At 42.3% G+C, this 15,674-nt stretch overlaps 1 protein-coding gene across 3 annotated transcripts in view; it reads left to right on the plus strand.

The window, feature by feature from the left end:
• The window catches only part of MLLT10 (myeloid/lymphoid or mixed-lineage leukemia; translocated to, 10), a 147,684-nt gene that overhangs the window by 89,745 nt on the left and 42,265 nt on the right, over positions 1-15,674 (plus strand). For all 3 annotated transcript variants that reach the window (XM_015410006.1, XM_015410004.1, XM_015410005.1), the window contains one exon: positions 4,197-4,766. In XM_015410006.1, coding sequence (XP_015265492.1) covers positions 4,197-4,766 — 570 coding nt within the window. The remainder of the gene's footprint in view (positions 1-4,196; positions 4,767-15,674) is intronic.

Genomic DNA, 15,674 nt, shown 5'->3' on the forward strand with positions numbered 1-15,674 from the left:
GTACGCCACATACGGTAACAGATCAAGCCAGTCATCCTGTTGGTTGTTCACAAAACATCTCAAAAACTGTTTCAAGATTTGATTTGTTCATTGAGATTGTCCATCCATCTCCGGCTGGTAACAACTACTGATACCTTGTTCAGTGCCCAATAGCTTCAGGAGTTCTTTCCAAAAAGTGGAGACAAACTGGGATCCCCTATCTGATATGGTCTTTTTGGGGACTGAGTGAAGCCTCACAATGTGCTGTTTAAATAACTGAGCCAGCTTCTTAGCAGTGGGCACTTGCTTACAGGGGATGAAGTCAGCCTGCTTTGAGAACCCTTGCCATGTATCAATTCTCTCCTTCATTTCCATATTTCCTGGAGCCTTCATTTCTCATGATATCTAAATCTGCTAAATTGATTAGTACTACCTTATGAACCATGATTTGATATAATTTGGAGGTTAGCCCTAATTGTAGAAACTTTGAAATGGAGGAAGCAGTCTTTGTTCGAGGGTAAGATAATATCCACAAGCCCACAGCTCATTCCTAATCCTCCACATCCCTGGCCCATTGCCTAAACCAGGGATCCCTAGTCTTTTTAAGCCTACAGGCGTCTTTGGGATTCTGACATAGTGTGGTGGGTGCATCCACAAAATGGCTGCCATGGGAGGTGGAGCCAGCCATACAATGGCTGCCACAACTTACCTTCCTTCACACGGTGAAGATCCTTGTGCTGTGGTAGCAGCTGCTGTTGCAGAAATATTTTTTAAAATCCGCAGTCAATCAAATTGGCGGTGGGCAATTAGACGTTTTGCTAGACAAAAGCCCCACCTGTCCCTGCCCACTTTCTAAAGACATTTGGTGTACACCAGGAAAGGTGCCAGTGGGCACCATTGTTCCTATGGGCTCCATGTTGGGTATCCCTTGTCTAAACTGATAAAAGGTCAGCTACAGGATCTGTGCAGCCGAATAAAATCAGTAGGCATTTGGCACAGTTCTTGCCTAAAGAATATATTTTCTTTCATTTGTTGATTATTAAGTTTGTAATGTTTGATTATGCATTCAGCAGCTTAATTAAATTCCTACAGGCCAATTATTGAATGGTGAACACATCCGTGGTATGTTACTCATATACCTTTATGGCTTTAAAAGAAACTAGACAAATTCAGTGATGAACAATAGGCTTGTCATGGCTGTTTAACCAAGCCTTCTCCAAGCAGCTCCTCCCAGAGATGGGTTTGCAGCAGATCGTTGCCCCTAGACATTTTTTAAAATTTATATTTGGGGTCCTCAAGGCATCCAATCTGATTTTTATATATACAGAATAAAATACAGTAGAATTGGTGTTTTCTATTTCCCTGAAATCTGAACTTTAATCTCTCTTTGATCACTTTCCTGTGGAAGGCAAGATTGTAGTATTTCAGCAGAATGGTATTGTTTTCTTGCTGATGCTCTTTGGTCTTGTTTTCTCTTTCTGCCTTTTTTCTGGGAGAGAGAGTGGAATGTGCCAGTGAGATGAGGTTGCTTGAAGTCACTTATGCGTTTATGTCTAGGTGTTACAAAAAGCTTGAAATGGAGAGAAAGATCTAGCAGCTCTGAGGCCCACTACTTGCCTCCTTGACCCATGCCCTTCCTGGCTAGTGAAATCTTGCGGGGAGAGCATTTGGGCCCCTCTGGAAGAAATAATCAATTTGCCCCTATCTACTGGGACTTTTCCAGAGGCTTTAAAGGAGGCGGTAGTTCGCCTGCTCTTGAAAAAGCCATCACTGGATCCAACGGTCCTGACCAACTACCGCCCAGTGTCCAACTTATCGTTCCTGGGTAAGGTGGTTGAGAGAGCAGTGACCAAACAGTTCCAGGCTTTCCTGGATGACACTTCCACCCTTGATCCTTTCCAGTCCAGCCTCCGCCCTGGCCATGGGACGGAGACAGCTCTGGTCGTCCTTACAGATGACCTCTGTAGACATCTGGATCGAGGTGGGTCAGCACTGCTGTTATTATTAGATTTAACAGCAGCATTTGATACAGTCGATTATGATCTTATGACCCACCGCCTCGCTGATATAGGAGTCCAGGGGACTGCCTTGAAATGATTTTTCTCCTTCCTCCATGGTCAGGGACAAAGGGTGGCGCTGGGTGAGAGGGTCGCCCCGCGGTCCCCTCTAGGGAGCGATCCTCTCACCAATGTTATTTAACATCTATATGCACCCCCCTCGCCCAATTAGTCCATAGTTATGGGCTGGGCTGCCATCAGTATGCTGATAACACTCAGCTTTATCTATTAATGAACGGCCATCCATCCTCCATTCCTGGAAATCTGGCACAGGCTTTGGATGCTGTGGCTGGATGGTTGCAGCAGAGTCGACTGAAGTTAAATCCATCGAATATGGAGGTCCTGTACCTGGGTCATGGGGGTTTGGAGGTGGGCACCAGGCTTCCCACTCTGGAAGGGACACCTCTGGTGCTGGCCCAGTCAGTGAAGAACCTGGGAGTAACACTGGATACCTCCTTATCCACAGAGGCCCAGGTTACTGCAGTCACCAGATTTTCCCTGCATTTTTCCATTTTAGGCAGATCAGGCTACTGAAGCCCTCTCTCTCCCTTCAGGACTTAGCTACAGTGATCCATGCAATGGTCACTTCCAGGCTTGATTACTGCAATTGCTCTACACATGCTTACCCCTGATGTTGCTCCGGAAATTACAGCTGGTACAAAATGTGGCGGTGCACCTGCTGACGTCTATGCCTGTGCGGCTCACGTTTGGCATGTGCTCTGCCAGCTGCATTGGTTGCCGGTTGTGTACCGGATCAGCTTCAAGGTGTTGGTAATTACCTTCAAAGCCTTATATGGCCTGGGACCAACATACCTAAGGGACCGCCTCTTCTCATATACGCCTCGGAGAGTGTTACGCTCTGAGAGTCAACATCTCCTGGTGATCCCTGGCCCAAAGAACGTCCACCTAGCCTCGACCAGGGCCAGGGCTTTCTCTGTCCTGGCCTGCACCTGGTGGAACATGCTACCTATTGAGATCAGGGCCCTGCGGGATCTTATGCAATTCTGCAGGGCCTGCAAGATGGAGCTGTTCTGCCAGGCCTTTGGTTGAGGCAGCGAGCGACCACCTATGGCCCCCCAAGGTTGCATTCTCCCACTTACTGGTAACCGGCTTGTTACATCTATGGGCCGGATTCTCCCTACGGCAAGCATGATTACTATTTTTATATGTTTTAATCTGTTTTAAATTTTATTGTATTTATTAAATTGTTGTAACTCCACCTGACCCCGTTTACGGGATGGGCGGGATATAAATGCGAAAAAATAAAAATAAAATAAAACATTTCACTTAAGAGACCTGATTCTCTCTGTGTGCCACTTGTTACCAACTGCTATTCCACCATCATGAGGAAGGTCCATTTTTTCCCTTTTCCCCCTTTTGCCAGTGTACCTCTGTGCAGCTATTAAAATAGAAATTAAAAGTGCTCATCAGTGAATGGAATTTGAATGTCTGACTCTACACACATCCCAAACTTCTCTTGTGATTTTGATGGTTTGATTCATAAACATAGGTATTCAGATCATTTGAAAAATATACAAGGTGTTTGAAAATGGATTTGTGTAATGTATTGTAGAAAGATCTCTATTTGAAAAAATTGCTGAGTTTTCAGTTCTTCTGAGAATACAACTTTTATGAAGTAGTTTTACTATGGCTGATAGTGTTGTCAATAAGCATACTAATCAGAAAAGAATTATCAGAAATATTTAATTGAAAATATTTGATGAAAAAGTAGTGTTTGACTTTGTTTCCTTGTCTGAACTGTCTAGAAGCACTTGCGTCTTTGTTCCTGAAAGAGCTGGAGGATGAAGTTGGGACACAGTGCCTGTTCACACTTTCCCAGAGTATTTCTAACAAAACTGTTTCATAACTTTACTGTTCCAGGGCAGTAGTGGTTGAGATTATAATTTGGAGGTTTTTCATTGGCAGGCTTGGTGGAATCCAAGAAGTAACAAAGTAAAATAGATTTTCTGAGCACTGTGTCATGTAGTATTGGGTTCAATTAAAATTGTTGTAAGATCATGTAAAGTTAGTAATTAAAGCACTGTTCAAAATGCCATTTTACTGACATTAAAATTTGCAATTTTGCAGTATTCTTCTTGTAGCTGTTCTAAAGTATTACAGCATTTTATCATGAACAAGCCCTTTCTTTTCTCTTCCTAGGCAGTTTTTTGGGAACTCCAAGCAGTATAAAGTCATCCTCTGGAAGTTCAGTTCAATCTCCCCAGGAATTCTTAAGTTTTACAGACTCGGATCTACATAATGACAGCTATACTCATTCCCAGCAGACATTGTCAACCAAAGATATACATAAAGGAGAGACTGGAAGCCAGGAAGGAGGTGTGAATTGTTTTACTTCCTTAATTGGTCTCCCTTCAACCTCAGCTGTTGCCTCCCAGTCTAATATTTTTGACAGCTCACCTGGAGAGTTGGGTAATTCAAGCCTTACATCAACAGGATACAAGCGTGTTCAATCTTCTGGGATAGATGATGAGACTGTAAAAGAAAAGAAACGGAAAGGAAATAAGCAGTGCAAACATGGGCCTGGTAGGCCCAAAGGAAATAAAAGTCAGGAGAATATTTCCCATCTATCGGTTTGTTCTGCTTCTCCAACATCATCTGTGGCTTCTGCTGCTGGAAGTGTAACAAGCTCAAATCTACAGAAATCTCCAACTTTGCTCAGGAATGGAAGTCTACAAAGTCTTAGTGTTGGTTCTTCTCCTGTTGGTTCCGGTAGGCATTTGGATTATTTTAGAAAGTACAATTTTGGTATATAGCTTCACTGTATAGTTTAATAATACTACTTTAAATTTTGCTGTCACCAGTTTTTGCCGTCACCAGTTGCTCATTGAGCATCAATTAACCTAAACACGGAAGAAATAGATGAATTGTGCAAATAGTTTTAAAACAAATGGATGATAAGGCGTTTGCTTTTTTGTATTTGTGATTGAGTCAGTGAATTCTCTTCCTTTATATCAGGGTGGGGCGGGGCTTTTGTTTGCTGTAGCCATGAAACTAATCAAGGGGTCAGTTGATACTTTACACAAAGGAGTGCAGGATTGTACCTTTGGTTAAAGCTACATTTCAAGTCAGTCAAATTATGCCATTTAATACTCATTATAAACACTGTCCTGATGTCCAAACTGTCAAAGTCTGAGGATTACTTGACTGCATTAATCCCTGTAAATGGCTGGCCCCTATACAGGCAGGCAAATCTGTATAGTAGTGCCAGCCATAGCGACAATTGTGGGTTGTACAAAACCAAAGGGAACACCAATGCTTCCAGAATATTTTTTTTAAAAAACCAACATGTAGAGTCACCTCCCCAAATGCTGACAGTGAAAAAACACAAACCAGAGTTTGCATGGCCGCAGTAATTCCAAATGGTGCCAAATGTTAACAGCAGCAGCCACCACCTAGGAGGTGGAAAGAGGGGGTGAACTGGAAGTGGGAGGATGAAGGTAAGCAGAACTGATTGGGGGGGGGGAGCTCCAGCCAACTGTAAGAATGAGGAAGTCACAGCTGGCAATGATAGGGGGAGGGGATTTCCCCTCTTGTTTGGCATAAACACTTTCAAATAATATAATTGAAGAACTTCTTGATTTATTGTGATTAATGTGATATTTTTAGTGTTTGGAAAATCTTCCGTGAAAGAAAGCCATTCTAAATCTCCCCCCTCTCTAACTCTGTCTGTCTCTACCTCCTCTTCTCCCTTCCTTCCACCCGCCCTTCCTTCCTATCTAGGGCTCATTGTCTAACGCCACAACGGGCTTTGCTTACTAGTCATAGTATAATCTTAACATTTTACCTATAGGCCTCTAAAGTGTAAGCAACATAAATTACATTCTTCTTGAAATCACATGTTGCACATTCAGATAGATTGTTTTAATGGTCATTAAGCCAAACTTCTCAGTTATTAAGACTGGGTGCTGGTAGCTTCTTGCTGTGTCGTTCATCATATGTTAAAGTCTTCCCCTTTTTACAAAGTCATCTGTTCTCATATGCATACATACATACGCTGTCAAATGCTGCTTGGAGAGTATGTGAATTAAAACACCAGTGCAGGTGATTTGTTCTTATTTCACCCCCAGTAGTAAGGGATCACAGCAGGGGAAGTAGCTGTCATGTTACTAAACCTAAGAGGAGCTGCATTTTGGTCTCTGTGTTCTTTGTTTTCTGCCAAGTGCCTGTGATCTTCATTTGTACTATGTGATAACTTGTCTGTTATTGGTTTTCTGAGTCATCTTTGGATGTATAGTATTCTTAGTTGCAGCTGGCAGATCAAGTGAGGCATGTTCTGTTTGATTTCTGGGTTTTTTCAAGATAGTACTTATTTTAATTATCAGTAGGATACATTGTTTTATTATGCTGTATTGTATGCATATTTTAACTTCGGCATGACCGTCTGTTAGCCGCCCTGAGCTGTTGGATAGGGCGGGATATAAATCCCAAAAATAAATAAATAAATAAATAAATTTAATTAAAACTGATTTTAGGAACTACTGGAATTCTAACAAATGCTTAAATTACAAAGGACATTTTTGAGATTAGACATAAAAATATTTAGTATGTAATCTGTGAGATACCTGCATGGCACAGGGTAGGATTTGTGTAATTTTCTCAAGTTACTTTCTGTCTGTGGTTTGATCTTTTACAGTTGACATCTTGTCTGTCCATTATTTAATGTCTTTTTATACTACCCAAAGTTCTCAAGGTGGTTTACAATGAAACAAACACTTTGAATGCAGTATAAAAAGGTGAACATCAATATAATCACTACAATAATTAAAATACCAGTAGCCCTCCAGCCCAATAAAATGAAGTGTCCGGTAGAACTCTCCCACTGCAGTATAAGCAAGTCAAGAGACCAGATATGCCCCCCCCCAGTTTACCTACTACTGTTAAGTCCTGAAAACAGCAGAAAATGTGCTGTCTCAAGCTGCCACCTAACTCACTTCTGAGGCAGAGAGACTACATAGAAAAGTCTTATAATAGCTGGAAAGATATGTGTGCAATGAAGCAGTACTTTAGATACCTTGGTCCTAGATAGTTTTTATTTTCAGCTCCCTGAACAGACACTATAAATTGTGTCCAGAAATGTGTTTCTCCAAAGGATTCCCATTTGCATAATTGCTACAGCATTGTTAACCAACTGTAATTAACTTCAAAAGTAGCCCCACTGCAAAGTATTCTAATTGGGATGTGGTCTGATATTGCTTTTCCAGGAAGGGGTGCAGCTGATGACCTAACTGAGACCAAGTCTAGTGCCTCCATCTGCAGGAATGGTTCCAAGCTGCAGATGTGCTCTCTCATAGGGAATGTAGTCTCATCCTGGATTGGATAACATTAAAGTCCTTGGTTAGCTTTGTCATCTTTTGACAGCACCTCACTTTCGTCTGGACTGAGATTGAGTTTGACACTCATCTGGCCCAGTCCGTGATTGCTGCCAAGCACATATTTACTCAAATAAGACCTTCAGGTCCACTGCTTGTCAGATCAGACAGTGCTAGACTGGTTGGAACAGAGGTCTGATGCACATGTGAGGTTCTCTAGCTTTTGTTTTTAACTTGCTGAAAAGTAGACTTGGCAGGCTGTGATTCCAAGTGGAAGAACAGGGAGCAGAGACTGTTTCCCCCTACCAGAGTTGCCTGTGTGTTGCTGCTAGAATCTTATGAGGAAAAGGTTTAAGCACCCTGTCTTCTGCTTTTCTGTTCCAACTGTTGCCTCTTCAAGCTGCCTTTTCAATTAAAAAAGAATATTATTATTATTTTATTTAAAACATTTGTTAGAGATCTTTCTTTCTTGCAGAACTCAAGGCAGCTTACAATATAAATACACTAATACATATATATATATTGTTTAGACTGGTTTCCAGTATGCTTGTTGTGGCACAAAGGCAGCAGAGGAGGCTCCGCTTACAGCGTAAAAGGCAGCTGCTGCTCCAGGATAGGGCAGGGCACGTCATGAGAAGACAGTAGAAGCCCTATGCAAACCCGGCTGGAGTTGGGCAAGGTGAGGAAGGAGTTAAGGGACCAACAAAGCTCTGCAAAGGGAGGGGTGATGCTGGGCTTGACCAGCATGGACAGAGCCCTGGGGATAAAAAGGGCAATCTCAGGACAGATAGAGGAGGTCAGGAATGCAAGCTGGCTGAGGGGGTGCAAAGAAGGAAGAAAGAGGAGGGTAAAGGAGGAGCTAGGGCCTGGTGCAAAACAAGGTGACCAAAGTAAGGCAGGCCTGATGGAAATGACCCAAGGCAGAGGCACAGCTCAGCCCCTTGAGGTTTGAAGGGACAGAAATGGGTGAAGGGAATTGCTCTCAAAAGGAAGTCTATGTGGACTTTGCTACATCCAATAAAGAGGCAACTAAGGAATACTGTTGCATCTGGTGAGTCCCTGCTGGCTATGGAAGTCAATTATGATGTCCTGTTGCCCCCCCCCCCCGCCGGGGGGGCACACTTGTGAACAGACTTTATTACCACATGTGCAGCAATCCTTTTTTTCCCCTTTAGTATTTTGTATGTATACATGAGCATGTATATACATGGGTTTCTGGTTTTAGTATTTTGCATGTATACATGAGCATGTATATACATGGGTTTCTGGTTTCACATAAATCCTGTGTGATCCTTGTGCTAGTGATTTGATGTGGGCCAGGTTAGAGAAGATAATATAATTCTACTATTTTCTGTAGATAATATCTTGGTGCATGAGAGAATATAGAAAACAGCGAAAATGAAAGAAGTGATACAAAGGAAAAGAATCATGCAAAGAGACGTTCTATACATTTTTGGCAACTGAAAAGTTGAACAGAAATTACATTTTCAGAGATCCGTCGTATAATCTAACGGGAAAAAGAGCAGTGGAAAGTAGTAGCTATTTGAATCCTCCTCCAGGTTTCTGAATAAGCACATATTTTGTAAATGGGAAACAACTATATAATTACTATTTATTTTAAGAGAGCAGTTTCCTTGAGATGAAGGCAATCTGTCAATAGCATTGTATTGTAGCTCTTTGCAGACTTTGTGTTTCCTGGATGTGCTGTTTCTTCCTTAAAATCTCAACTGCTTCCCATAATTTTAAAGGAATGATTTAAATATCCTGTGTCTTTGTGTGCTTCTGAACTTTATATCTCAAAGCTATTTTTGTTCTCTTATTCTCATCTTTTAACTTCTGCAGTATTTCTGCATGAAAGTGGTTTTAGAATGCCATTCTTGGCTGTTCTTGCTTAAGAGACCTTGAACACAGAAGGAATTCTTTATGTGGGAAATATTTAGGTAGATGTATGGACATCTGGTGTATAAAGGGAACAGATTTTAGTAATGTGATGAATATGCAGAGAATATTTTATGTTACACTGTTATTTTACTGGCATTTAATATATTTGGGTTACTAAAATTGTCAAATACCAGTGTAACTTCAGGTGCTTAAACTGGAATGCAGTGCATATAGCGCATATATAAAACTTGTGTTCTATCCTCACTATGCTAATTAAGAGAACCTCTTCATATGCTCAGGTGTTCCTTAGTGATATTGTCAAAATATTTTGAATAGTGAATAAATAGTATTGTATGTATGTAATATAGTATGGTCATCATGTTCAGGAAACTAAACAGGGAGGTATTTGTAAAGTAGAAGACAGTTGATACTTTAATACTTTCACAGCATTGATATTGACTAAAATAGATAAATATGACTCGTTCAAAATGTTATAAGGTCTAATAATTTTAGTGGAATTACTTGCAGTTTTAGTTTTATATGATCTTGGGCTCTCTTCATTCTGAAAGTTGTTTGTTCAGGGGGTGAATCTGATAGTGAAGTGAGGTAAGAACCATCAGCAAAATAAGGAGCTCTTTGCTTTCCTCATTTCTATCCCAGGGTAAATTATCATATAAATTATACTGACACTCTGTTTTCTCATATGCCCCCTTTTAGACACAAAATGAATGATCCAAGGTAATTAAGCAAGTATCTAAAGTTTTCTAATTCTTTGCTAGGCAGAGATTGTTGAGATGAGACCTCAGTATCCTTGATTGTATAAACAAACTCCAATATGCAGAAATAGAACTAGTGGAATGTTCTCCCATAATTCACTACAGCTGCTAAATATTCATAAACTTTTAGCATCTTAATGTTATGGGCAGTGTTCCATAATAGCTCCTAACAGGAGATTGGTCCAACATTATTACAAACTTCAAAAATAAAATTCCGTGTTCCAGTGGTTGTAATGCAGAATGGTACAATTAGCTAGTGACTTTCGCACACTGTATTCATCTATGTTAGAAGCTAGAATCTCTAATACTTAAATAGAGGAATACCCAATCTGTGTAAAGTTATTTACTTAGAGTAGATTAGGTATTTTAAAATGTAGAGTCTAAAATATTTTCCACAGTTTTAACCAACAGATTAAATTCAGTCTTATCATCCCTTATCTATCTGATTAGTTGATCTTTTTATCAAGCAAACAAGATATGGACCATATTCTCCTACTGACTGTAAACTATGGCCTACTTGTGCAATACATTAAATGGATAGGTACACTATAAAAATTACCTTTAGGTAATAAATTTATGGGCATAAACTTTCTCGCAACATGTGGAAGCTGAAGATGGAAGTAATCAGGGCCGGCTCCAGGTCTTTTTGTACACTAAGCGAGGCTACCTTCTGGTGCCCCCACGCCCACCAATTATGGGGTTGTCATCCTCCAGGTGGGGCCTGGAGAGAAGGTTGGGGGCGGGGGTGCTTGCCTGGATCCACTTGCCTGGATTGGAGCCCCACTGGGTGCGTGCAAAGCATGGGTGCAACCCCCCCCCAATCTATCCATTCTATCCTAAGAGGTTGGTAGAAGGTGGCAAATAGTTGGATGGAAGGAGTAAAATTGCTGGAAGGGGTCATTTTCTAAGGGGGATAGGAAAGGGCTTCTCTTAAACACCCCACGGGGGGGTGGATATCCTGCATGTCAAAACAGCCTCTTCTGGGCTCGGATTGCGATTAGCACGTGGTGACCAGAGTTGCGGGGGGAGGATATGGAAAGAGGGCGATTCTCTCGCTTGCTTTTAACTCTCTGTCCAACCTTTTCTCTGAGGGAGGGGGGCCTTCCCAAAATGGGGTGCATTGTTCAGGGAACCCAGGTGTCCGGGTACCTCTTGCTGGTGGTGGCGGCTTTATTTTTGGCGGTGTACCCCGGAGATCGCTGGCCGAGGAAATGCCCTATTAGGGAAAGTGGGCGCTATTCCAGTGTGGGGAGGGTTAAAGGGGGCAGATCGGAGGGGGGGAAGACAGACGCGTCTCCCACCAACCGCAGGAGGGGATTCAAATTCGGAGCCAGACGCATAACAGCAGGCAGATTGTGGAAGGCCCATTTAATGCAGGGTGGAGGGTGGGAGAGAAGGGGGGGGAGTGTTGGAGGAGACTTCCCAGATAGCTCAGAATAGGAGCAGAGAAGGCAGGGAGGAAAAGGGGATCCCATTTGAGTGTTTTTCCTCGCCGACCCATCGTCCCCAGCCTCGGCTTCCTGACGAAGCGGGGAGAGGCCTTGCGCAGCACCAAGCAGCCTGCACTGGGCCCAGCAGCCAACATCCAACCGAGGGGCGGCGGTGCCTTTCCAAAGCGCAGCCCTCCTTCCCGGCGCCCCTCCAACGCTCAGTCTGGTGCCCCCATGATGGCCCCGCACTCTAGGTGAGAGTCTAGCTTGCCTAGTGAGTGAGCCGGCCCTGGAAGTAACTAACTCCATTTATTCAGTATGTTTGATGATTGCTGCCCAAGTCTGAATTATTTGCAGAAAAAGAGGGTTAGTTTTCCAGACTCAACAAATCATCATTCTGCTTTTTCTTCTTCTTGAACTTTCATAAGAATTTAAGGACAGCCGCACTGGATCAGACCAGTGGTCCATTTAGGTCAGCATGCTGTCTTACACAGTGGCCAACCAATTATTCTGGAGGGCCAAAAAGGCATAGAAGCCAAGGCCTTCCCACAACGTTGCCTCCTAGCACTGGTATTCAAAGGTTCCCTGCTGATGTACCTATTCTTCATGAATTTATCTAATACCTTTTTAAAGCCATCTATGCTTTCACTAAGGAACAGAAGCAGGCTAGATGAATATAACTAGGATTATGTTACATATAGCCAGTTTGTGGGTGGAGCTGCCTTAGGCTCTGTAGTTTACTCATTGACTGTGGATTAACAAGCATTGACAGTTATGAAGAAATAGGTATGTAAACTTCAATTTGATCTATGATGGCACCAACAATGTCTTACTTGATTTTATCTTTTGCTTAAAAATGATTAATCCTCAGCATTAGTTCTCAGGGTCTATTGCTGTCCTTTTAGGAACAGTGAAATAAATACACTAAACTACAACAACAACAGCAACAACAACCTCTTCACAACATTACTTGGGACTGATGCACATGCGCTTTCTGAAAGGCTACTGGTGCTGATCTGGAGAGACTTGCATTGCTTTCAAAAGCTAGTGGCTTATATTCTGTCATTTCATGCACCTGATTTAGACACAGTACCTTTAGGATACAATACAAAGTCAGGACTTGTCATCAAGCCATCCCAGTGGAAACTGGCTCTGGCTCTCTTCTAACATCAGTGCTTGAATTTAGGCCCATTCTACAAAGACGAGACTAGAGGGCTTCTAGATTTAGGGTCTGTATGGCATGCATATAATTTTAAACCTTGTTTAAACAGCATGTACCTATTTCACAAAGTTTGGACCACAACATTGGTATTTTCTGTTTAACATACATGTTTTCTTTAATCTGTATTCCTGCTCATACATAAATCAGTACCAGATTTTTAAATCCATTCTCACTCTGAAAGAGTGGTTCCTGCCATTACGCCAGGAGGCAGGATTTTTAACTTCCTGTCTTCACTGATGGGTGTCACCTGACTCCCCAGTTCATTTACTACCTGGGAAAGAAGTACAGGCTTTCCAAAAACACCTCTGTCCACCAGATCTCCCTTTCTGCGTTGTTTTACTTAAGCTTTTTGCTTTTATGCTTCTATCTCCATTAAAAAAAAATGTGCTGTTTTCTCCCTCCTCCTTTGGCCTGTTGCCCTGACCAAGGCAATGGACACCCATATCTTTTAGTTAGGACATTGCTGACAACTGTTTATCCTCTGGCAGGAGCTCAGCCAATCCTTTACAGAATGAGAAATAGAACAGACTTACCTTGATACAAGAATAGTCAAGAAAGAATAATTTCTCCATTCAGATGCTGCATATTGGCATGAAGTAATAGAGGAGTGAAATTTTGGCTGGGACCATGCCAATGCATGGTGATACCTGCCAGGGTTTGTAGGCTGCCAGGAAAGCCAGAACTGTTCCCCTTGCCCTCAGGAGGTGCTGGATATACACAGGTGGTGGAACCAGTACATATGGGGGCACAGACAACCCTATATCCAGGTTCACTTTGAGGTTGCTTCTTGGCCGTGAGGACTTAATATTATTACAAGGTAATGCACTGCAGCCAACTACTACAGAGGGGGAAAGTCAGAAGCACCTCCCCCTCCCCAGCTTTTAGGATCAGCACCAAGAAGGAAATGCCAGGAGACCCTTGGACAACTCCTATAGAAGAACACAGTCCCCATTTAATTCACAGGTACATGTGGATGGTGGCCAACTATGGAGGAACACCCTCCACCCAACAGTTCACTCCAGTGCTTCCATTGTTGTGACTGCTCTTTGTCCATGGACAGGAGCGCTGCTGTAGAATGATAGCTGGAGAAACAGAAAAAATGGATCCCTAGCAGATGAATGTAGAAACAGCAGAAAACCGCCAAAGATTATATATACTTGAAATGCCTGAGTATAGAATATATTGAATAATTATTTAAATTTTCAAATAAACATCTACATTGAGTTGGTGGTCCCCAACCCCAAAAAACCAAGGCTCATGGCATATCAGTATAGAAATACACAATCACATCACAGCAGTTGCACTCACAGGTGCTGATGTCAAGGTATGCACATACATAAGTCCAACAAGTCGTCCCTCCTTGCCTAAATGCAATAAAAGTGTCCAAAGACCACCTACAGTCATAAATAATAAATAAATAAATAATGCAGAGGAGGACCAGTGGGAAATCTCCTGCAGCCAAACGCCTTTCCCAGGTATATAGATGTTTCAATTTTTCTTCTTCTGCTTAAGCATCTGAATAGTAGAACCTGATTTCAAAGAGAATTACATAGACTACCAGTTCTTTTAGCTGCATTGAATCCCAGGGTTCTCATGTCTTTGATGGTCTTCCCTTGGTATTTTCTGCTGTTTCGATGTAAAATGATAGTTGGCAGAAGGGAGAGGAGTTGGAAATAGGAACCATCAAGCTCTCAGTACAGAGCACTCAAGCTCTTTGCTGTGCTAATAGATTACTACCTCATCCCCTGCTATTAAGTCACACCTAGAGCCATAAAGCTGGGAAGACCAAATGGCTAGAAGGAAAACTCTTCATGTGGGACAGCAAACCTATCCCAGAAGGGTAGAGGTGGGGAGAAAGACATGAGGGGGAAGACAGGAGGGAATAGTGGTCTGTTCCATTTTGAGCAGCACTTTGGATGCGCACAAGATTCTGTTCCAAGGGCAAAATTTCATGCAAGAACTCTTCGGTGTTCTCTTGTTCAAGATTACTGAAAAACAGTCCAAGGGGGGGGAGACCTGATAATTCAAGACCAAATACTGATGGCAACAGAAGTGAGCCTAAAGGGCTGGGCAGCAAGAAATTTGCCTAATAGGTTTAGGGCAAGAAAGACAGAATGGACAGATAAGATAGATGGAACTCAGGGTGATTAAGCTAACTATCATTTCCTCCCAGTGGTATATCACTGCCAGGTGATTGTCCGGATGGGCAACATAACCACAAAATCCCACATATACTGACGAGATTTTTTTGGGGGGGGGGCTAGATTGCAGATTCTGAACCAGGAAGCATCACTCTTCCTGTTGTGGATAGAGATTTAGTTTGAGTTTAACTTTGTGGAGCACATACAGGGTCAAATAATATACAGGTGGATTGGCTTAGCTCCCAACAGATCAGAATGAATTGACAATAAAACCAGAGAACTTCAAGGAGATAATGGTGAGATTTGGAGATCCGGTGGTCGACTTATTTGCCTTTAGTCTAATGCACAATGCTAGGAGATCCTTCATGTGGTTTCAGACTCTGGAGCATATGCCCTGCTCTTTCCTTGGCCTCCGGAACATTGTACATCTTTCCACCTTGGCATTTCATTCCAAAATTCTTGCAGGCTCTCAGAGCAGAGAGACTAGTTCTAATCTACACAGCCTTCCAGTGGCCCCATAGGCCGTAGTTTTCTTGTCTAGTGGAAATGTTAATGACAGAAACTTGGAGGATTCCAGTGACCCCCAACATGAAACTTGGAGGATTCCAGAATTGTCACAGTTAACTGTCTGGAAATTGATAGAAAACATCTAGATCTAGGCTACACTAAACCAAGCATTAAGGTCATGTTTTTGTCTGAATAGACAATACTGATCTATATGGACCAATGATCTGAGTCAGTATAAGGCAGCTTTGTACATGTGTTCAAGATCTGCAACATCTGTGATATAACATGGAAAACATATATGTAGTGGTGCAGGAAGAAAAGGAGGAACCTTCTCCTATCATCTGTTCAGCA

This window comes from Gekko japonicus, unplaced genomic scaffold (assembly GCF_001447785.1).
Source record: "Gekko japonicus isolate JY-2015 unplaced genomic scaffold, Gekko_japonicus_V1.1 scaffold101, whole genome shotgun sequence".
In the NCBI taxonomy this organism is placed as follows: Eukaryota; Metazoa; Chordata; class Lepidosauria; order Squamata; family Gekkonidae; genus Gekko; species Gekko japonicus.